The sequence below is a fragment of the Nicotiana attenuata genome, chromosome 6 (assembly GCF_001879085.1).
Source record: "Nicotiana attenuata strain UT chromosome 6, NIATTr2, whole genome shotgun sequence".
NCBI classification, from domain to species: domain Eukaryota; kingdom Viridiplantae; phylum Streptophyta; class Magnoliopsida; order Solanales; family Solanaceae; genus Nicotiana; species Nicotiana attenuata.
The window spans coordinates 93793475-93816539 of NC_031994.1; the positions used below are offsets into that span (position 1 = coordinate 93793475).

The following is a 23065-nucleotide window of genomic DNA, read 5'->3' on the forward strand; positions in this document are numbered from 1 at the left end:
GTTGAACGTGAGTTAACTTGAACGAGGTCAAATGTGACTTAATTCGAACGAGGTCGAATGTGTTAATTCGAAAGAGGTCGAATGTTTAGTTAATTAGAACGAGGCCGAATATTTAGTTAATTTGAATGAGGTCGAATGTAACTTTTGCTTAATTGATGCATCGTTGTTTTGGCTGAAACATGGGCAAACTTCATGTACTTATGCTTTGCTTATATATATCGGAGAAACTTACTTGTTTTTCGGGCTGGCATCTATCTAGTCCCTTCATTGGTCGACATGGAGAAGTATTGAGAGGTTGGGATATGAACTAATTGGTCTGCGCCCTCATATGTTCGTACTTTATCTTGAAATATCCTCCTTGTTGCCTCATTAAAAACCTTCCCGAGAAAACCCAATTGGGACAAAACTCAGGTGAGGGAAAAAGAGTATGGTTCGGAGAACATTTTTCCTTAGAAGTTAAAGTACTTGAGGTGGGAGATGTTCCAGTTGTTTGGTAATAGTTTTCCTTCCAGTGTTTCTAGTTGAAATGACCTTTGTTTGCTGTTGCCATGATTTTGTATAGGCCGTCCCAATTCGTTCCTAATTTTCCCTCCGGCGGGTCTTTGCTTGCCTGTGTTATGGCCTTGAGTACGTAGTCCCCGACTTTTAGTGGTCTGACCTTGGATTTTTTTTGTAGTAGCGTTTTGCCTGTTGTTTTTGGGCGATCATCCTTATGTAGGCCATATCTCTCTGTTCTTCAGCTTCGTCGAGGTCCTACCTTCTGCTTTCGTTGTTCCTAGACCCGCTCTCATGGGATTATCTCAAACTTGGTTCTCCAAACTCGACTAGTATTATTGCATTAGTCCCATAAACTAATGAGTAGGGTGTCTCTCATGTGCTCATTTTTGGCATTGTGCGATATGCTCATAGCACTTCTGGCAGTAGTTCTGACTATAGTCCCTTGGCGTTCCCGAGTTTTTTCTTCATGATGTTCACTATTGATTTATTGGAGGACTCCGCTTGCCCATTGCCTATGGGATGGTATGGGGTGGAGAGTATTCTTTGGATATGCCACTTCTCGAAGAACTCGACGACATTTTTCCCGGTGAATTGGGGTCCATTGTCACAACTGATTTCTTTGGGAAGGCTGAAGCAGCACACAATATTTTTCCATATGAAGGTGATCACTTCTTGTTCACGTATCTGGGCGAATGCTCCTGCTTCTACCCACTTAGAAAAATAGTCATTTAAAACCAAAAGAAATCGTACGTTACCTCGCCCCACAGGGAGGGGGCCGATGATGTCCATCCCCTACTTGATGAAAGGCCAATGTGAGGTGACCGAGTGGAGGTGCTCGCCCGCTTGGTGGATCATAGGGGCATATTTTTTGCATTTCTCAAATTTTCTTATGAAGTCAGCGGCCTCTTTTTTCATGGTGGGCCAGTAGTATCCTGCTTGTATGAGACATTTGACTAGAGCCCGATTGCCGGAATGGCTCTGCAATGGACTTCTTCTAGAATGTGCCGTGTCTGATTTGGGCCTAAGCATTTTTCTAGGGGGGCGACATACGTCCTTTTGTATAGGTCGTCGTCTATGACGTTGTACCTGGCCGCTTGCATTCGAAGCTTCTTGGGTTCTTTTTTATCATCTGGGAGCAAGCCGTCCTGCAAGTATGTAACAATAGAGTTGCGCCAATCCCAAGTTATGTTTATAGTCCTTACCTCGATTTGATTGATTAATAAGTGGAGGAGGTTGACCATATTTCCTTCTCCGATTATGCTTTTAGTGGTCGCCGCTAGTTTGGCGAGGCCGCCTGCTTTGATATTTTGGGATCGAGGGATCTGGTCGAGCTGGCATTCATCAAATTCGGGCAGCAGCTTGCAGATCTCGGCCTGATACTTTTGTAACCTTTGCTCTTTGATCTGGAAAGTCCATGTGACTTGGTTGACAACGAGTTGAGAGTCGCGGCATAGGACGATCCGCCTCGCTCCGTACTTGAGTGCCAGCCTTAATCCTGCAATCACAGCCTCATACTCGACCTCATTGTTAGTCATGTCCGAGCATCTTATGGACTGGAGAATTAGCTCTCTTGTGGGAACCTCGAGTACGAGTCCCAGTCCGAACCCCGATGCATTAGAGGCACCATCGGTGTACAAAATCAGTAGATCCTGTATTTGAGTAGATTCTATGGCCCATTTGGCCAATCTTCCCGATAGTTCGAGCTTATGCAAAATACTTCTTAAGGAAAAAATCGTGACTACCAAGATGGGGTGGCACTGGAAGTAGGGTCTAAGCTTTCGTGAAGCTGCCAGGGCCAATTTTTCGAGGTGGGGATACCTCGTCTCGGCGTCGACTAAGGTTTTGCTAATGTAATAGACGGGAGATTCCGTACCTTTATTTTCTCAGACCGGGATTGCACTCACCGCCACTTCGGATACGGCGAGGTAGACTATGAGGTATTCTCCAGGCTCCGCTTTGGAAAGTAGTGGCTACGATGATAGGTAAGCCTTTAACTTCTTCAGGGCGTCGACGCACTCGGAGGTCCATTGGAGGTCGTTGTCTTTCTTGAGTACGCCAAAGAACTTGTGGCATCTGTCGAATGACCGCGAGATGAATCTCGATAGGGCAGCTATACGGTCGGTCAGTCTCTGAACCTGTTTTTTGTTGGTTAAGTTCTCCGGTATCCCCTCTATAGCTTTGATTTGGTCGGGGTTGACCTTGATGCCTCTCTATTATACTAGGAAGACCAGGAATTTCCCTGAGGTCATGCCAAATGCGCGCTTCTCAGGATTCAGTTTCATTCCGTATCGCCTGAGTATATTGAAGGCTTCTTTTAGGTGATCGATGTGATCCTCTTTCCTCTTGGAGTTGACCAACATATCGTCTATGTAGACCTCCATGGTTTTGCCGAGTTGGTCTTTGAACATTCTTGTCACCAACCTTTCATACGTCACCCCCGCGTTTTTCAGTTCGAAAGGTATCACCCTGTAGCAATACGTTCCTTGGTTGTTGATTAAGGTGTTCTTCTCCTGGTCTTCCTCCTCCATAAGGATCTGGTTATAGCCCGAGTATGCGTCTAAGAAGCTTAACAGCTCGTGCTCGGCTGTTGCGTCAATAAGATGATCGATATGGGGTAGCGGGAATGAGTCCTTTGGGCATGCTTTGTTTAAATCTGTATAGTCCACGCACATCCGCCATTTTCCATTGTTATTTTTCACTGTGACCACGTTGGCGACCCATTGGGGGTATTTTGATTCTCTAATGGACTCGTTTTCCAGCAGTTTTCAACCTCTTCGCGGATTGCATCATTTATTACAGAATTGAATTTCTGCCTAACTTGCCTTACCAGGGGGTAAAATGGATCGACGTTCAACTTGTAAGTCCCTATCTCCTTCGGGATACTTGGCATGTCTGCATGGGAAAAGGCAAACAAGTTTGCGTTGTTAGTTAAGAAGTGACGAAATTTACCTGGTTCCTGAAGCTTGTGGCCGATGTAGGCTTTCTTGTTGTGGTCGTTATCATCAAGTTGGACGGGGTCGAGGTCTTCTACGGTTGATCCCATGGCCTCTAGGATCTTTGATGACATCCTTCCTTTCATTACCGCTCGACCTCGACCCTATTAATTGCTATGCTTCTTTGGATTTGCCCTTCATTTGTTGGGTGTATGTGCAATCCTGTCGATGCGATAGCATTCTCGGGAAGTGCGTTGTTCTCCTCGGATGCTAAATACTCCCCATGGGGTATGGGGTGGGAAGTTTGATAACTTGGTACAAGCTAGAGGGGATGGCCTTCATGGCGTGTATCCAAGGCCGGCCTATTATGGCATTGTACGTCGTGTCCTGGTCCATGATGTGGAATGTGATTTCCAGAGTGATGTCGCCGGCCAGGAGGGGGAGTGTGATTATTTCGAGATGTTCATTCAACTGCATTGTTAAAACCGGCTAGTGTGATGTAGAGTAGCACTATCTTATCCTCGAGTTTCATTTGTGCAAGTACTCGAGGGTGTATAATTCATGCGCCGTTCCCATCGTCCACCATAGTTCGTCTCACATCTGTACCTAATATGCGTAATGTGAAAACAAGAGCATCATAGTGAGGAAAAACCAAACTGTGGGTATCTGACTTATCAAAGATGATACTTTCTTCGAGTTCGTCGTACCGTTCATGAGTGATCGACCGTTTGAGTTGGTGGGTGGTGGTGAATTTTACGTTGTTGATTGATGCGTCATCACCCCCTCCGATGATCATTTGAATGGCTCGAGTTGGAGAAGGTAGTTTTGGTGGGCCCTGGTGCTGTTCACGTCCTCGAGCAAAATTGGCTCTTCCTCGGTGGCTCAACAGCCCTTTCAAGTGCCCTTGGTGAAGCATGTTCACGACTTCTTTTCTTAGAGCGATACAGTCCTTGGTTTTATGACCTCGTTCCTGGTGGATTCGCAGAGGGCGTTTGACTTCCTGGTGTTCGGGTCGGACCTCATCTTCTGTGGCCACTTCACTTTTGGGCCGAGCTTCTCCAATGCGTAGACTATTTCTAAGGGTGAAACACAAAAATTGTGAGCAGATAGTAATGGAGGCATACCTCTCTCGTTTCGGTGAGTCCCTGTTCTTGGCCTAGATGGGCCTTCGTCGTGGCGGGAAGGCACTATGATAGCGCCTCTGACATATGGTTGATGTCTTTTCCGGTTGGGTCGTGAACCTGATAGATCCCTTCTGTTGTCGTTTCTCCGATCCTTTCTAGACTCGGCTTGTACTGAGGTTAGCTGATGGGTTGGTCCATTTAGGTCATCTTCGTCAGCTTGGACTTCGGCGCAATAGGCATTTTGTATTTCATCCCAATTGGTCGGGCGATATTTCATGAGCCGACTCAGGAACTTTCTAGTCGCCCTTGAACCTCTCTTGTTTAACCCATTCTAGAAAGCTGCTACAGCCATTCCTTCCGATAAATTCGGTAAAGTCATCCTTACACGGTTGAATCGAGTGAGGAAGTCCCTCAGTCCTTCTCCGAGTGATTGTTTGATGGCAAATATTTCATTCATTCTTGCCTCTGCCTTCTTAGCTCCGGCATGGGCCGTTACAAACTTGTCGGCCATCTCTTTGAATGTTTCAATGGAGCGCGCAGGCAGCTGTGTATACCAAGTTAATGCGCCCCCCGGTGAGGGTTTTGCCAAACTTTTTCAATAAGATGGAGGATACTTGCTCTTTGGCAAGGTCATTGCCTTTTACTGCAGCGACATAGTGAGTCACATGATCCTCAGGGTCTATCGTATCATCGTATATTTTCAGGTAGGGCGGCATTTTGAAAGTTTTAGATATGGCATTTGGTGCGGCTTCATCACTGTAAGCTGCTCAAAAAATCGGCCAACGTCTCTTTTTGGTAAGAGTTTTGGGGCGCTCGGTATTTTGTCTACCCTTTCTTGATGCTTTTTCATTCGGTCTCAGAGCATTTTGTTTTCATTCTCCATCTCTTCCACCTTCCTTAAAATGGTTGTGAGGGTGTCGTCACCTGCATTGTTAATATTGTGAGTGATACCTGTTACGCGAGGAGGAGGGTCGTGTTGCTCGACTATTATTGGTGCAATGCAGGTCCTTCCACACTCTCTGATTGCCTTTTGAGCAGGTTTGTCAAGGTTGCTGGTCAACGTATTCGTCAGCCAAGCTTTGAGCAGCATCTTCACCACCGGCGGTGCCTCTTCTATTATGGACATGGAGGCTTCTTTACCGTGGGACGTTGTGATACTACCATGAGGAAGGGTGAGCCACTTTTCCTGGGAAAGGCGTTTGGTGTTACATCCTCACTCTCTGTTGCAGAGACCTCGTTGATGGTGTTTAAGAGGTTGGTGGTGAGATCGTCTACCGCCTTCATCTTTTCTTCTCCGTTACCTGCCATGTTAGATCTGTATGCACAAGAAAGTATAGGGTTTTGTGTTTTTTTTACTAGTTGTAGTCTGGAAGAAACTAAAAATTTGGCTAGGAAATCCCCACAGACGGCTCCAAATTATTTGACCAAAAAATATGAACCTTTGGTTAAACTAATTAATTTAATATATAAGAGGTTAATCCTAGTTAAAGATAATAATTTCAAACCTTTAATCAGCCTAGGGTGGATGGAACAACATCCATTTCGTAAATCCATGGTCTGCCGAGGATCATATTTTTAAGCCATATCCATTTCTATCACTTGAAATTTGATGTCTTTGACTACTCCTTCTGCGAATGTGGTGAGTATTATTTCCCCTTTGGTTACGACGCTCGAGTTATCAAAACCAGACAAGGTTCGTGCCTTGGGTATCAACTTATCATTGGCTTGCATCTCGTTCACCACTCTCAACAGAATGATATTCACAGAACTACCTAGATCAATCAAAACACGTTTTACATTAGTATCATGTACAAGTAAAGATATTACCAGTGCATCATTGTGTGAGGTCAGCACGCCGTTTGCATCTGCATCATCAAATGTTATTCTGTCTTCTTCCAAGACTTGACGGACTCGCTTCCCGTGGGTGACTGTGATTTTTGACACCTTCTTTGCTGCCGTGTATGTTACGCCATTGATCTCTTCTCCTCCACATATGACGTTAACCATTCGTTTTGGTGATGGAGGTTTCGGCGGTTCCTGCCTATTCTTCATATATGCCTGCTTTCCCTTTTCAGTAAACAATTGTATTAAGTACCTTTGCTTTAATAGATGGTCAACTTCACCTTGTAGTAATCTGCAATCCACCGTTTTGTGACCGTGATCATTGTGAAACTCGCACCAAAATTCAGGATTCCTCCTGTTTGGATTCGATCTCATTTCTTTTGGCCATCGGACCTTATCTCCCATACTTCTTAGAACAGCCACCAACTCGGACGTGCTCACGTTAAAACTGTAACCACCAATTTTTGCTTTTGAACCTCTGTCGTCGTCTCGCATGTCCCTCATATTTCCTCTTTTCTGAACCTTGACAACGAACCTGATTCTCTATCCCTTGATCTAGGATAAAACCTTGGGTTTTCCTGTTTTGAACAGGAATCCCTTCCTGCTGCTCCCATATAAGGTTCGTACCTATTTTTATCGGACCTTTTTTCAGTTTCTGCCCGCCTTGAACTTACTCTTTCATCTTTCCGAGACTAAGTAATGGTATCTTCTTCTCTCCGCAGCTTTGTACAATATCTATTATAAACATCATTCCAAGTTGTTGCAGCGAATTCTCGTAAGCTTTCTTTGAGTCTTCTTGTGGCTTCAGAGCTTTTTTCATTAAGATTACTGGCAAAGGCCATAGCCGCCCAATTATCAGGTACGCGTGGCAACATCATCCTTTCCCGCTGGAATCTGTCTACGAATTCTCTAAGCAGCTCCGTATCTCCTTGTTTTATTTTGAAAATGTCCTCCATTCTTTTTTTAACTTTTTGAGCTCCTGAGTGTGCTTTGATAAATGAATCTGCAAGCTCAGCAAAAGAATCAATAGTATTTTCAGGTAAAAGAGAATACCATGTTAACGCTCCCTTCGTGAGTGTTTCTCCAAATTTTTTTACCAAGACTGATTCAATTTCTTGCTTGGTCAAATCGTTGCCCCTTACACCAGTTGTAAATGCAGTCACATGATCCCGTGGGTCAGTTGTTCCATCGTACTTCGGGATATCAGGCATCTTGAATTTCTTTGGAATTGATAAAGGAGCGGCACTTGGCTTCCAAGGTTGTTGAGAGTATTTTTCCATATCTATCCCCTTGATTACGGGCGGTATTCCAGGTATTTTCTCTATGCGATCGCTCTGTTCCTTGAGCTATTTATGCAGAGTTAGTACTAAACTTTGTAAATCAGAATTAACTGGGTTACCTGACCCTCCATCACAAGATTCGCTAGGAGTTCCTCCGCTACCTGAGTTAACGAGTCCTGAGCGTGGGTTCTCTATGGTCACGGTGTTGTTTGGAGATAGAGTTGGTGGTACGGTTGGCAACCTACTAACAAAAGCTTGAAGAGCATTATTGACATGTTCTGCAATTGATTGTTTCGATGCTGCATCGATATCTTGATCGTCCCCACGCTAGTCATTCATATGCGATTCAGATCTATCAGGCGTCCCTTCGCGAGACTGTCGAGGAGAGTTTCGTGGTGAGGAGATTGGAGTTCCATCTCCTTGTTGATTTTGCTTATTCAACTGCTGTTGTTGATTTTGTTGGTTGTTGTCGTTAACGTTCGACATGATTGTTTTGACAAAAGAACTGATTTAGAAAGTAAAAGATTATCAGATTCCCGGTAACTGAACCAATTTGTTTAACCCGAAAATTGGAATTTCGGTCAAAGCGTATTTTTAGAACTCGGGTTACTGATAATCAAATAAAGAAATAATTGTATAGTAAGAAAGGAAAAATAGACTGCGAAATAGTCGAGTAAGCAAAATAAAGCAATGTAATTAACTATATTCCAATAATCATCAATGTGTTTATACAAATGTTATTTCTCTCCCTTTTATAGTTATTTCCAAGTACAACATTTTTTTCTCTTATAATAGAGTCATTATGAGCATTTAATGACATTAATAAGATGTTATAATTGGCAATCGTAACTATTTCGTGAAGATTCTATAACGTTTCCTATCATTTACGCTGATTAGTTGAAGATATTACGAATCTGTACTTTCTGCTGACTTGATTCATTCCATCGGCGCCTCTTCAAATTATCAAGAGGCCCGAGTGACCGTTCTTTCTTTCCTTCGTGATACTTCGCTTGTACCTGTTAAGACTCGCGTCTTTTTAAGTACTCTTTGTCAGCAGTCACTCTTATAATAATCCACGTTTCTTGACATGTCAACCACATAATTAATTCCAAGTGTAATATCGATTTTTCCCCAATACAGATAGTCCCCCCACTTGCCATTTATTCAGCAATTGAATATTTGGGAAGTGGATCTCATTAAAGCGGTAATTTTTGCTGCCGATTCCCACATTCCATTATACCTTTTTCTAAACAGACGCTTCTGTGTGTGACACGTGGTGCCCTTCGATTGGTTCTGTAACTCCTCAGCTCTTTTAGGGCTTTTTTACGGCTGCATCAATCACGAAATGACAGTTTGCATAATGACGTTTCCATAATTAACTTTTTGTTTGACGGTTGCTTCCAAGTATAAATATATCCTTTGTCTTTTCTTTCACAAAAAGGTTTCCCATACTTTGCCATTCAATCTTTTCTTCATCTTTGCGTAACTATGTCTTCTTCACACCCTGATCCTCAGAAGGTTCTTATTGTTGATGGACTTTCCCTCACTCCTACGAGAAGTAGGAGAGGAGGTAGGCTGCATAGTTTAGGATCAGTTTCTGTTCGAGGTTCTCCTTCTCAACCTAGTACTACTCCTCTATCATCTTCTAGAACTAGGCCTTCTCTTTCTCATAGGTCTTTTGCTAGAGGTAGGGATTCTGGTGAGCCAATTCGTGAGCCTACAGTAGACGAAATTATTCCTATTGATCTCTTTTTTTATACCGACAGAGAGTCGATTAGAAACCAGGTCTCCTCTATGTCCTCTCATGATCGTGCCGATGTTTACCCTTCATAGATTACAGAAGGTTTGATCTCTGTTGTTCGTAAAGATTGTCATTGGAAGTTGGATTTCCCAATTCTGATACCTAATGCAAATCAAAGGATCACTTCTTTTAAAGCTGACTTTTCTTTTATGTATACGTACCCCTTTACGTTAGACTTTAGACCCCCTATTGATCCGGTTATTATTGAATTATGCCGCTTCTTTAATGTGTGTTTAGGACAAATTGGCCCTATTGTATGAAGGGTTGTTGCATGCTTAAGGTATTTGGCTCCATTGGCTTTCACCTTTTTTTATCTAATCCATCTCTACTCTCCTAAATTATTCCATCATGGGTTTTTTACTCTGGTGGTGAGGAGTAAGAGAGTTCTAGTCAGCCCTAAGGATGATAAAGATCGTGGCTGATACGCCCGATTTGTTGCTGCTCCTACGAAAGGGTTAGTACGTGAAGAAAATATGCCCTTCCCCGAGAAGTGAAACTTTGCACGTAAGTTTTCTTTACAACTTTATTTTTTTTTAAAAAGAAATTGTACTTCCCGTGATTGTTTTACTTTTCTTTTTCAGCAACCATGGGAATTGTTGAAGAGATTCCCAATTTTCGTGGTTGGGTAGAAAAATTGTTAACAATCACTTGGATGGAAGTATGGTCTTGGAAGTACCTTTCGAACAGGTTTGGTTGGAAGGTTAAGACTCACGGAAAAAATTTTATTTTCTCCTTTATCCTTCATTCATTCTCTCTTTTGAATTTATTAACCCTTCTTTTTATCAGGGTTTCCTATTCGAGGTGTGAGTGTTGAGTCAATCGTAGCTTCTAGACTTTCTTTGGCAAGAGCCTAAGAGATAATCTTGAGTTCTTCATCGAAAAGAAAAGCTGATAGATGACAGGATTTTGAAGACGAAGAGGAGCGAGATGGAAGCTCTTTAGTGCGTAAGCCACGAGCTAGAAGACGTGTCATTTCGGATGACGAAGCTACTCCTCCTCCTCATTCTGTTTCTGTGACCGAGCCTGCTGAGGCCACTTTATTGAGTTCTGATGAAGAGACGCCTGTGGCACCTCGAGACTCTGCTGATCACCTCTTTTCACGTGGGTTTGACAATGAAAGTTTTGACTTGGTTGCTGAGGAAATGCCTCTTGCCTCTTTTCCTGTGTCAGTTCCAATGGAATCCCATGTGCCCGTTCCTACCGTTGTTGTTTCTGCTCTGCCCGAAGCTATTATAACTTCTTTGACCGTTCCTGCTGCCAATACTTCTCGTAATAAAATTGGTTCTTCAAGAAGTAGCAGGGCAATGAAGCAAATTACCATTGAGGTTCCTGCTGATGGTAATCTTCTGAAGAAGTCAAGCCAGGCTGATGTATGTCTAAAATCCTTGATAGGTCCGATGGAAAAGTCAAAACTAGAAAGTCATAGTTCTTTGAATTGGATGAACGACATTGTGCAATCATCATTGAAGGTATAGACTTCTCTTTTTACCTTATGTAATTTTCCTTTTACTAGGATTTTCATCCTTCTTTTCTTTAGTAGATCAATCTCATCGGTACGGAGATGATGAAAAGGGTTTCCCATACGGAGCAGTTGATGCATGACTATTAGACTGAGGCCAATAATTGGAAAGAGCAATATGAAAGTCTTCAGCTTGAGATGGAAGTTTTAGAGGAGAACAAGTGTGCCTTGGAGCAGCAGATAAAAGTCATGGCAGCGGAGCTTGCAGTTGAGAAAGCCTCTTCCAATCAGGCGGACAAGGACAAGCACCTTCTTGAGTCATCTATTGTTGAACAACTCTCTAAGGCTACAGAAGAGATCAGAGGTCTGAAAGCCTTGTTGGATGAGAAAGAAGCTTATGCATGTGAGCTTGTTCAAACGCTCACCCAAGCCCAAGAAGATCTCCGATTGTCTACCGATAAATTTAAGTTTTTGGAGAGTTCACTTGCCCCTTTACACGCTTCTTATGATGCTGCTTTAGCCGAGAAGGAAGAGCTTAAGAGTGAAACTGATCATTGGGAGAGAGACTATGAAGCTCTTGAAGACAAAGATGATGTTGAGGTAAGTTGGGCCATTTTGAACACGCGCCATGACACTCTTATGGAAGTAAGCCAGGTAGGTTTTAACTTGGATGCTGAGATAGCAAAGATTAAAGAAACAATCGAGAATATTCAGCAAAGCCAGAGTTTTTCTTCGCCCATGGCTAATACTTCCGAAGATGTTGAAGCTAATCCTGATGCAATGGTTGTTCAAGCCCCTTCTGATCAAGTTGAACCTTCGGCTGCGGATGATGCTATGTTGAATATCGGTTCAGAACCTGCCCCATAGTGAAAGTTTGATTGTGAAGTTAACTAGTCTTTTTTTATTTTTTGTTTTTGTTGGTAAACGCTTGGTGGTTTTACCCCTGGTCCCATTTAGGGGTAATGTTTTTCGGTAACATGATACCTCCAGTCCTTTTCGGGGTTTTATAATGACAATTAAGTTAAGACTAAGTTCATACTTAGTTTTAACTAAGTTATTTAAGATATCAAAAGTTTGTGCTTAACTTTTGTGATACCTTTGACTTGAGTTTCTGTTCTACTCTTTTTCTGGTTTTTCCTTGCCTTTTTAAGTTTAGGGCTTTGTTTTCATTTCAGTTTTAATATGTGGTTTTTGTTTTACCCTTTTAACTTACGCACTTAAAAATGCTTTATTAATTTCGTGGCTTTTTACATCAAGCACGAACTATAAAAGAGTACCCTTTTATATACGACACTTAATGAAGAAGGCGTTTCAACTTCATAATGGTATAATCATACGAAAGAAGAAATAGGAATACACATGTTTTTTGGAATAACTTTAAGAAAAGTTTTATTTCATTCGAATAATACCTTGCATGTACTTAAGTATCATCAATAACTCTTCCGTAACTGTTTTCTTTGCAATAGATTTGTAAAAAAGAAAATCCAAGGGTTTCTTTATGACCCTTGACTAAATACTACCTTTAACCTAAACATTCGTAAAACTTCAAGATTTACACCCACGAATGTATTCTTCACAGGTTTTTGAATCAGGCGTTTGTGTTTTTGGCTCGTGACTTTTGCTCTGAACTTGATATTTGTTGAGTAGACTTTTAGGCTTGACTTGAAATTTAATTGTTCCAGTCTTCTTTGCCTTCCCTATACATACATTATATTTATGTTATATAGTCCCCCATGTTTTTGAGCTTTGAAGTACGAAATCTCAAGTACTTGATTATTCATTCCATGCGGTCCTTTTTCTGAAGAGGAAAAACATACGAGACTCGGAGGTATAATTTAGATGAAGACTATGTAATCCGCTACTGTGTTAAAACACAAAATTAGAAAACTGTTAGAAGAATAAAAGAAACTGGAAAACAGTAAAGAATAAGAAATATTCCGAGTCCACAATTTGCTTGTGCGTCCTTAAGGAATTTTAACCCCCTCACACGTTGCCAAGGTAATGGATTAAATCCTCCCAGGATGAAACGGAATAAACCTTCCTGCAACAGTGGCAATACAAACTGCAGGATACCAACGAACTCAAAGAACGGAGCAAAATCACACTTACGAATTTGAGAGAGAGAGACTGCGAATTAGAATGCAGTATTTTCAGAAAGAAGGAAGTTTTGTAATTTTTTCAGTCTGTTAAAAACGAAGCCATGCCTCAGAATTTATAGGCAATTATTGGAAGAGGTGTGATGTTTGTTCTGGAAAAGGTGTCTGTTCAATTAGTTGCGCGTCCTGCCGCGGTCCTACCGCGGTTACGCCAGGACCGCAGCCAGAGTGGCCCTCTGAATCTGCAGCAGTGTTCTGGCGCGGTCCTACCGCGGTCACGCCCGGACACCGGCTAACTAACTGATATTTAATTAATTATTAAATAATTAATTAAATAAATTTTATTCAAAAATAATCTTATCGATCGATCATTTGACAAATCCAAATCCAAAGCCGAAGCCAAAGCCGAAGCCGAGCCGAGCGAGCGACGACGACGGCACGAGGGTTCGTTCTCTTCAACTCCTTTTAAGAGCTTTAAGAAGTGATTCTATATATATACACACAAATGTAGTTGTCCCTCACCAATGAGGGACAAAGTTCAAGACAAAAGCTCACTTCATTCAAATTTTCATTTCCCTCCATTTTATTTCCCACCATTTCCAATTCACACTCTTAGACTTTAAAGCCCAATGCTTAAAGTCTTTGAAGCCCAATGCTTTAAAGTCCAACAATCCCCCACATGAATGGGAATGGCTGTAACAAGAATGATCATAGATGAAAGCTATGTGATTTGCAAGTAAGGATTAATTGCATCTGGATAAGTAGGTTTACCTTTTCCGTAGTGAACATATGTCGGATATACTCGGTCAATCGGTAGATTTGATATCTTTGAACCGTCGAACTTTAGTGTATACCTAGACAACCATATGTCACACAACCAATCCTTAACCGTCTTTTGGTTCTCATTGTTGTGTTCGTTTCAGCCATGAACACCGCCTGGTTTCATAAGTGCATAGAGAATTGGCCTTACAGAATTCTCATTGAAGCGGCTTCCACTTCACACTTACATAGGTGATTACTAAACGTGTAATCCTTTAGATTGACACTATTTGATAAATACCACATCAAACTTAAGTAATCATTAAAGAACGTGTAAAGTTCTATCCTTGTTACTGAACATTGTCTTCATCACGAGAAGGGACCAAAGATTTTACTTTGACAATGTTGAACCGGTCAATCACAACTTTGTTTGAGCTCCTTGAACCTAGATCTCGGAACATCCAAAATTCTAGGTAGAGTTACCGCCATGTTGACTTGTCCTCGGCCATAGTCCCATTCCCTTAGATGATTTCTCAACTCCCTCTCTAGTTAAGCCTTTTATAAGCGGATCCGCCACATTATCCTTTGACCTTACATAACCAATAGTGATAATTCCACTAGAAAGTAGTTGTCTAACGGTGTTATATCTTCGTCGTATATGACGAGACTTTCCGTTATACATAACGCTCCCTGCCCGTCCTATTGCAACCTCACTATCGCAATGTATGCAAATAGGAGCCAAAGGTTTTGGCCAGAACGGAATGTCTTCTAAGAAATTTCGAAACCATTCAGCTTCTTCACCGGCTTTATCCAAAGCTATAAACTCTGATTCCATTGTAGAGCGAGCGATGCACGTTTGTTTGGAAGACTTCCAAGATACTGCTCCTCCACCAACAGTAAAAACATATCCACTTGTGGACTTTGTTTCTGTTGAGCCGGTTATCCAATTTGCATCACTATATCCTTCGATAACCGCAGGATATTTATTGTAGTGCAAAGCTTTGTAATTTTTTTAGTTTGTTAAAAACGAAGCCATGTCTCAGAATTTATAGGCAATTATTGGAAAAGGTGTGATGTTTGTTCTGGAAAAGGTGTCTGTTCAGTTAGTTGTGCGTCCTGCCGCGGTCTTACCGCGGTTGCGCCAGGACCGCGGCCAGAGTGGCCCTCTGAATCTGCAGCAGCGTTCTGGCGCGATCCTACCGCGGTCACGCCCGGACAGCGGCTAACTAACTGACATTTAATTAATTATTAAATAATTAATTAAATAAATTTTGTCCAAAAATAATCTTATCAATCGTTTGACAAATCCAAATCCAAATCCAAATCCAAATTCAAAGCCAAAGCCAAAGCCAAAGCCGAAGCCGAGCCGAGCGAGCGACGACGACGGCGCGAGGGTTCATTCTCTTCAACTCCTTTTAAGAGCTTTAAGAAGTGATTCTATATATATACCCACAAATGTAGTTGTCCCCCACCAATGAGGGACAAAGTTCAAGACAAAAGCTCACTTCATTCAAATTTTTATTTCCCTCCATTTTATTTCCCACCATTTCCAATTCACACTCTTAGACTTTAAAGCCCAATGCTTAAAGTCTTTGAAGCCCATGCTTTAAAGTCCAACACACTGCTTAACCCATTACATTTCCATCAGAATAGTTATAACCCTAGACCGGGAATTATGTTTCTTCCGCGTGTCTTTCAGATCTAGTTTCATCATTTGGTGTGTGCTAGCTTTTTGACTATCATCTAAAATTGTTAGTATAAGTTTAATAATTAAAAAACAATAAACGTAAGTAGGGATACCTGACCGTTGGTATTTCCTTCCCTTAGAAATAGTACTTCTTCAGATGAACAGCATTCCAACTCGTGGGTAGACTCATGCCATCCATGGTTTCAAGCTCATATGCACCTTTTCCTGCGATACCACGAATTTTGTAAGGTCCTTTCCAATTTAGACTCAACTTTCCTGCATTGGCTGCTTTTGTGGATAGGAAAACTTTCTTGAGTACGTAGTCCCCAATCTTAAAATATCTGAGATGAGCTTTCCGATTGTAATATCGCTCAATAACTTGTTTTTGTGCCGCCATTCTTATTAATGTTGTTTCTCTCCTTTCTTCAAGCAAATGCAGATTTACCCCCATCTCTTCTTCATTTAACTCTTCAGTAGCTTGAGTATACCTCATACTTGGCTCCCCTATTTCAACTGGAATTAAAGTTTCAGCACCGTACACAAGTGAGAATGGAGTCTCTCCCGTACTTGTTTTTATTGTTGTTCGGTAAGCCCACAGGATCAGGTAGCACCTCTGGCCACTTGCCTTTTGATTCTTCTAGTCTTTTCTTCAAGTTGTTGATAATAACTTTATTTGTTGATTCAGCTTGTCCATTGGCCACTGGATGATAAGGTGTCGAGGTAATCCTTTTAATTTGCCAACTTCGGAAAAATTATGTGATTTGTGCACCTATGAATTGCGAGCCATTATCACACACGATCTCTTTTTGAAACCCAAACCGTCATATGATGTTATGCCAAATGAAGTCTCTGACCTCTTTTTCTCATACATGTTTGAAGGCCCTGCTTCTACCCACTTAGTAAAATAGTTAGTGAGTACTAATAGAAATCGTACCTTGCCTTTGGCTTGTGGTAGTGGACCTACGATATCCATCCCCCACTTCATAAAAGGCCATGGTGCAACAATCGGATGCAATAATTCAGCAGGTCGATGCATGTTGTTACCATATCTTTGGCACTTATCACATTTAGCCACAAAATTTTCCACCTCTTCTTCCATTTTCGGCCAGTAATAGCCTGCTATAGTTTTCACCAGAGATCTTCCTCCAACGTGATTTCCACAATGTCCTTCGTGTATTTCTTCAATCATGTATTCCGTTTGAGAAGGTCCGAGACATCTTGCTAGAGGGCCACCAAACATTTCTCGATATAAATTGCCCCGATCTAGACAATAACGAACAGCCTTTTGACGAAGTTCTTGAGCCTTTTTCTTATCTTCAGGTAGTATTTCGTACTACAAAAAATTAAAAATCTCGTTTCTCCAATCCCAAGTTAGATTATTGTAATTTACCTCGTTTTTATCTTGATCAAGCACTGAATGAAACAAATGTATTACGGAAGCGTTTTCTTCATTTGTTACTTCTGCAGCGGATGCAAGATTAGCCAAAGCGTCCGCCTCGGCATTATCTTCTCTTGGTATCAGCGTAACTTTCCAAGTATGGAATTGTCTAACTAAGTCCCGTGTCTTTTCCAGGTATTGTTGCATCCTCGCCTCCCTAGCTATATAAGTCCCCTGCATTTGGTTAACTACGAGCTGCAAATCGCTTTTGATTACGACCTGCTTTATTCCGTCTCGTGCCAATGCTAAACATGCAATCACAGCTTCATATTTTGCTTCATTATTAGTAATAGGATGGCATTTTATGGCTTGTCGTATAGTTTCTCCCGCAGGTGGTATCAAGACAATGCCTAAACCTGCTCCCTTCACATTTGACGAGCCATCGGTAAATATAGTTCAAGTACCTGGATTAGACTCGTTAAATATCTGCAGTTCTTTTTCTGCCTCTGCTTGTATCCCTGAGCTAAAATCTGCCACAAAATTTGCTAAAACCTGTGACTTTATTGCGGTTCTAGGTTGATATGTGATGTCATATTCACTTAGCTCTATAGCCCATTTGGCCAATATTCCTGATAACTCTTGTTTATGCAATACATTATGCAAGGGGTAGGCAGTTACTACAGAGATAGGATGACATTGAAAATAAGGTCTTAATTTCCTAGATGCCATTATTAATGCTAGTGCAAGTTTTTCTAAATGAGGATATCGAGTTTCAGCATCCAATAAAGACTTGCTAACATAATAAATTGGGGATTGTTTACCTTGGTCCTCTCGAACTAATACGGCACTTACTGCTACTTCCGAAACAGCAAGGTAGATGAGTAATTTTTTCCCATCTCTTGGTTTGGCTAGCAATGGTGGATTTGACAAGTATGCTTTTAAATTTTTAAGCGCTTCTTGACATTCTTCAGACTATTCAAATTGATTTTGCTTCTTTAGGGATGAAAAGAACTTAAAGCATTTTTCTGACGACTTGGAAATAAACCTCCCCAAAGCTGCTATTCTTCCTGTCAACCTCTGTACTTCTTTTTTGCTCATAAGTATATCCGGAATTTCTTCAATAGCCTTAATATGCGTGGGATTTACTTCAATGCCATGGTTAGAAACAAGAAATCCCAAGAACTTACCCGATGACATGCCAAATGCACATTTCTCAAGCTTTAACTTCATGTTAAATTTGCGAAAAATCCGAAACGTATCTGACAGATGTTGAATATGATCCCCTGCTTGTTGTGATTTGACCAGCATATCATCTATATACACCTCCATAGTTTTTCCTAAATGTTCTTGAAACATTTTGGTCACTAGCCTCTGGTACGTGGCCCCAGCATTCTTTAGGCCGAATGGCATAACTTTATAGCAGTAAGTCCCCCTGTCTGTAATAAAGGAAGTGTTTTCCTCATCTAGAGGATCCATTTTGATCTGATTATATCCTGAATAGGCATCTAAAAGCTTAATAATTCATGTAAATGCAGTAGCATCAATTAGTTGATCTATGTGCGGTAATGGAAAAGAATCTTTAGGGCAAGCTTTATTTAGATCAGTATAGTCTACACAAACTCGCCACTCGCCACTTACCATTCTTTTTGGGAACTACTACAGCATTAGCCAACCAATCTGGATACTTTACCTCGCGGATAGACCCGATTTTTAAAAGCTTTTGTACCTCATCCTGAATCACCTGATTCTTGAAGGAACCTTGCTTCCTTTACTTTTGTTTGACAGGTGGGTATGTTGGATCTTCATTCAGTTTGTGGGTCATTACCTCCGGTGATATACCTATCATATCTGAATCCAACCAAGCAAAACAATCTGCGTTAGCTTTTAAAAATTTAATTAACTTACGTTTCATCTCCGGGCTGAGGTTGGTTCCAATGTAGACTTTTCTGTCCGGACTATGTACAAATAATACCACAGCTTCTATTTCCTTGATTGTTTTTTTTGATGTTTTCATTTTCTTCTGGTTCTTGAATAGTATCGGGCCTTGAGTCTACATCTGTTTGCCCGTCCATAGTTGAGGCTTGTGTTGCTGCATCCTCAACTGAATTCTGTAATTGCTATTTTTTGTTGCTTTTTGCGCTTCAGTCTGCCACAGAGTTAATGTTTCGAGAAGCCTATTAGTCACCACGGATTTGTTGTATTCCCCATAGTTAAGGAAACTTGATAACTTGATGTAGGGTGGATGAAACAACATCCATTTCGTGAATCCATGGTCTGCCGAGGATCATATTATAAGCCATATCCATTTATATCACTTGAAATTTGGTGTCTTTGACTACTCTTTCTACGAATGTGGTGAGTATCATTTCCCCTTTGGTTACGATGCTCGAGTTATCAAAACCAGACAAGGTTCGTGCCTTGGGTATCAACTTATTATTTGCTAGCATCCGTTCACCACTCTCAACAGAATGATATTCACAGAACTACCTAGATCAATCAAAACTCGTTTTACATTAGTATCATGTACAAGTAAAGATACTACAAGTGCATCATTGTGTGGGGTTAGCACGTCGTTTGCATCTGCATCATCAAATGTTATATTGTCTTCTTCCAAGACTTAACGGACTCGCTTCCCATGGGTGACTGTGATTTTTGACACCTTCTTTGGTGCCGTGTATGTTACGCTATTGATCTCCTCTCCTCCACTTATGATATTAACCATTCGTATTGGATGGAGGTTTCGGCGGTTCCTGCCTATTCTTCATGTATGCTTGCTTTCCCTTTTCACTAAATAATTCTGTTAAGTACCCTTGCTTTAATAGATGTTCAACTTGACCTTAAAATAATCTGCAATCCGCCATTTTGTGACCGTGATCGTTGTGAAACTCGCACCAAAATTCGGGATTCCTCCTGTTTGGATTCGATCTCATTTCTTTTGGCCACCGTACCTTATCTCTCATGCTTCTTAGAACAGCCACCAACTCGAACGTGCTCGCATTAAAACTGTAACCACCAATTTTTGCTTTTGAACCTCTATCGTCGTCTCGCATGTCCCTCATGTTTCGCTCTTTTCCGAACCTTGACGACGAACCTGATTCTCTATCCCTTGATCTAGGATCAAACCTTGGGTTTTCCTGTTTTGAACGGGAAGCCCTTCTTGCTGGTCCCATATAAGGTTCGTACCTATTTTTACCGGACTTTTTTTTAGTTTCTGCCCGCCTTGAACTTACTCTTTCATCTTTCCGAGGCTAAGTAATGGTATCTTCTTCTCTCTGCAACTTTGTACTATATCTATTATAAACATCATTCCAAATTGTTGCAGGGAATTCTCATAAGCTTTCTTTGAGTCTTCTTGTGGCTTCAGAGCTTTTTTCATTCAGATTACTGGCAAAGGCCATAGCCGCCCAGTTATTAGGTACGCGTGGCAACATCATCCTTTCACGCTGGAATCTGTCTACGAATTCTCTAAGCAGCTCCGTATCTCCTTGTTTTATTTTAAAAATGTCCTCCATTCTTTTTTCAACTTTTTGAGCTCCCGAGTGTGCTTTGATAAATGAATCTGCAAGCTCAGCAAAAGTATCAATAGAAATTTTTAGCTAAAAGAGAATACCATGTTAACGCTCCCTTCATTGAGTGTTTCTCCAAATTTTTTGACCAACACTGATTCAATTTCTTGCTTGGTCAAATCGTTGCCCTTTACACCAGTTGTAAATGCAATCACATGATCCCGTGGGTCAGTTGTTCCATCGTACTTCGGGATATCAGGCATCTTGAATTTCTTTGGAATTGGTAAAGGATCGGCACTTGGCTTCCAAGGTTGTTGAGAGTATTTTTCCATATCTATCCCCTTGATTACGGGCGGTACTCCAGGTATTTGCTCTATGCGATCGCTCTGTTCCTTGAGCTGTTTCTGCAGAGTTAGTACTAAACTTTGTAAATAATTAACTGGGTTACCTGACCCTCCATCACGAGATTCGCTGGAAGTTCCTCCGCTGCCTGAGTTAACGAGTCCCGAGCGCGGGTTCTCTATGGTCAGGGTGTTGTTTGGAGGTGGAGTTGGTGGTACGGTTGGCAACCTACTAACAAAAGCTTGAAGAGCGTTGTTGACCTGTTCTGCAATTGATTGTTTCGATGCTGCATCGATATCTTGATCGTCCCCATGCTGGTCAATCATATGCGATTCAGATCTGTCAGGCGTCCCTTCGCGAGACTGTCGAGGAGAGTTTCGTGGTGAGGAGATTGGAGTTCCATCTCCTTGTTGATTTTGCTGATTCAACTATTGTTGTTGATTTTGTTGGTTGTTGTCGTTAACGTTCGATATGATTGTTTTGACAAAATAACTGATTTAGAAAGTAAAAGATTATCAGATTCCCGGTAACAGAACCAATTTGTTCAACCCGAAAACTGGAATTTCGGTCAAAGCGAATTTTTAGAACTCGGGTTACTGATAATCAAATAAAGAAATAATTGTATAGTAAGAAAGGAAAATTAGACTGTGAAATAGTCGAGTAAGCAAATTAAAGCAATGTAATCAAGTATATTCCAATAATCATCAGTGTGTTTATACAAATGTTATTTCTCTCCCTTTTATAGCTATTTCCAAGTACAACGTTTCTTTTCTCTCATAATAGAGTCATTATGAGCATTTAATGACATTAATAAGACGTTATAATTGGCAATCGTAACTGTTTCGTGAAGATTCTATAACGTTGCCTATCATTTGCGCTCATTAATTGAAGATTTTACGAATCTGTACTTTCTGCTGACTTGATTCATTCCACCGGTGCCTCTTCAAATTATCAAGAGGCCCGAGTGACCGTTCTTTCTTGCCTTCATGGCACTTCGCTCGTACCTGTTAAGACTCGCGTCTCTTTAAGTACTCTTTGTCAGCTATCACTCTTATAATATTCCACGTGTCTTGACATGTCAGCCACATAATTAATTCCAAGTGTAATATCGATTTTTCCCCAATACACAAGTAAAATAGCGATTAGCTGAATTCTTATATTATTACTTGAAGCGTTAAATAGTTTTTTTTTAAATTCTAATATTGAGTCTTCTCGAACGTTTTATGTACTTTTTCTTTACGTAGTTCTTAAAAATCTAATATTAATAAGTTGATGTTGATGTATGAATTTATGCTGTAATTTGAACAGCATTGTTTTCTGTTGTACGTTATATTCATGAGTTGTTTAATTTGTACATTGAATAATGACTAGAGGGAGCAACTCCAGACCCACCATGTTGATATGGATGAAACGTACATTGAATATAATTAGCTAAGAAGGGTCCTGTCTATTTCAAATGAAAAATAAAATAAAACAAGAAAGAAGAAAATAAAAAGAAAAAATAGCACACCAAGAGTATCGTCTACGTCCCGATCAATAAAGATGGATGAAAATAGAGATCAGAGTTTTAATTCCATAAAGACAAAAAATAATATTTGATGATTTCTTCTTATCTTCTTAAGCTTTAGATAAAATTAGTCGGCATTGATGCTAGTTAGAAATGGCTACTATAAAAAGAAAAACTTAAATTAGTTACGAATTTCATCGTTAATATGTCGCTAAATACTCGTAGCTAACATAATTTTTTGATAATTTATCGCTAATCCGCTGCTAAATAAGATTAGCGACAAATTTTCCTGTTTAGCTATAAAATTTGTCTGTCTCTAATTTTTATTTTTTAGTAACGAGAAATACTTAAAATAATAATAAATTGCGCATAAACTAACTCGAACATCCACCCTTATTTTTAAAAAATAGGGAAAATCAAATAAAGATAAAAGATGAGAAGTCTTGTATAAATTCTCCATCAAGGAGTGAGTTGACTAAAAACATTTTGAGTAGCAAATATCATGTGGAGCAAAAAGCATTAAGAAATGTGGGGTTATTTATTTCATATACCACCAATACTTAGTTTTATTCTTGTCCATAAACCTTTATTTGGAGGCAAACGGCATCTCTTTGTGGGCACCCAAATTCTTCTCTAAATCAAATCCCATATGATTGTATACACAATATTCGTCTCATCTCATCTCATCTAATAATTGAGAGAGAACCTATATTTTACAATTAAATATATACAAAACTTACAATTTGCACGTGTTCATTCCACCTTGAAACAAAATAATAACTATACTTTTTTTTTCTTTCTTATTATTCTTTTTAAACGAATCAGAGCGACAAAGGACTGAAGCTCAATGGAT

At 40.6% G+C, this 23065-nt stretch overlaps 2 protein-coding genes across 2 annotated transcripts; both read right to left on the minus strand.

Moving 5' to 3' along the window:
- Positions 931-2033, minus strand: LOC109228114. The gene is made up of 3 exons (XM_019393290.1): positions 1737-2033; positions 1585-1643; positions 931-1126 (listed from the first exon to the last, which is right to left on the minus strand). Exons 1-3 carry the CDS (start codon positions 2031-2033, stop codon positions 931-933), a joined length of 552 nt encoding a protein of 183 aa, XP_019248835.1.
- LOC109228115 lies at positions 3991-4832 on the minus strand. The gene is made up of 2 exons (XM_019393291.1): positions 4556-4832; positions 3991-4484 (listed from the first exon to the last, which is right to left on the minus strand). The coding sequence occupies exons 1-2, from the start codon at positions 4830-4832 to the stop codon at positions 3991-3993; spliced, it is 771 nt and encodes a 256-aa protein (XP_019248836.1).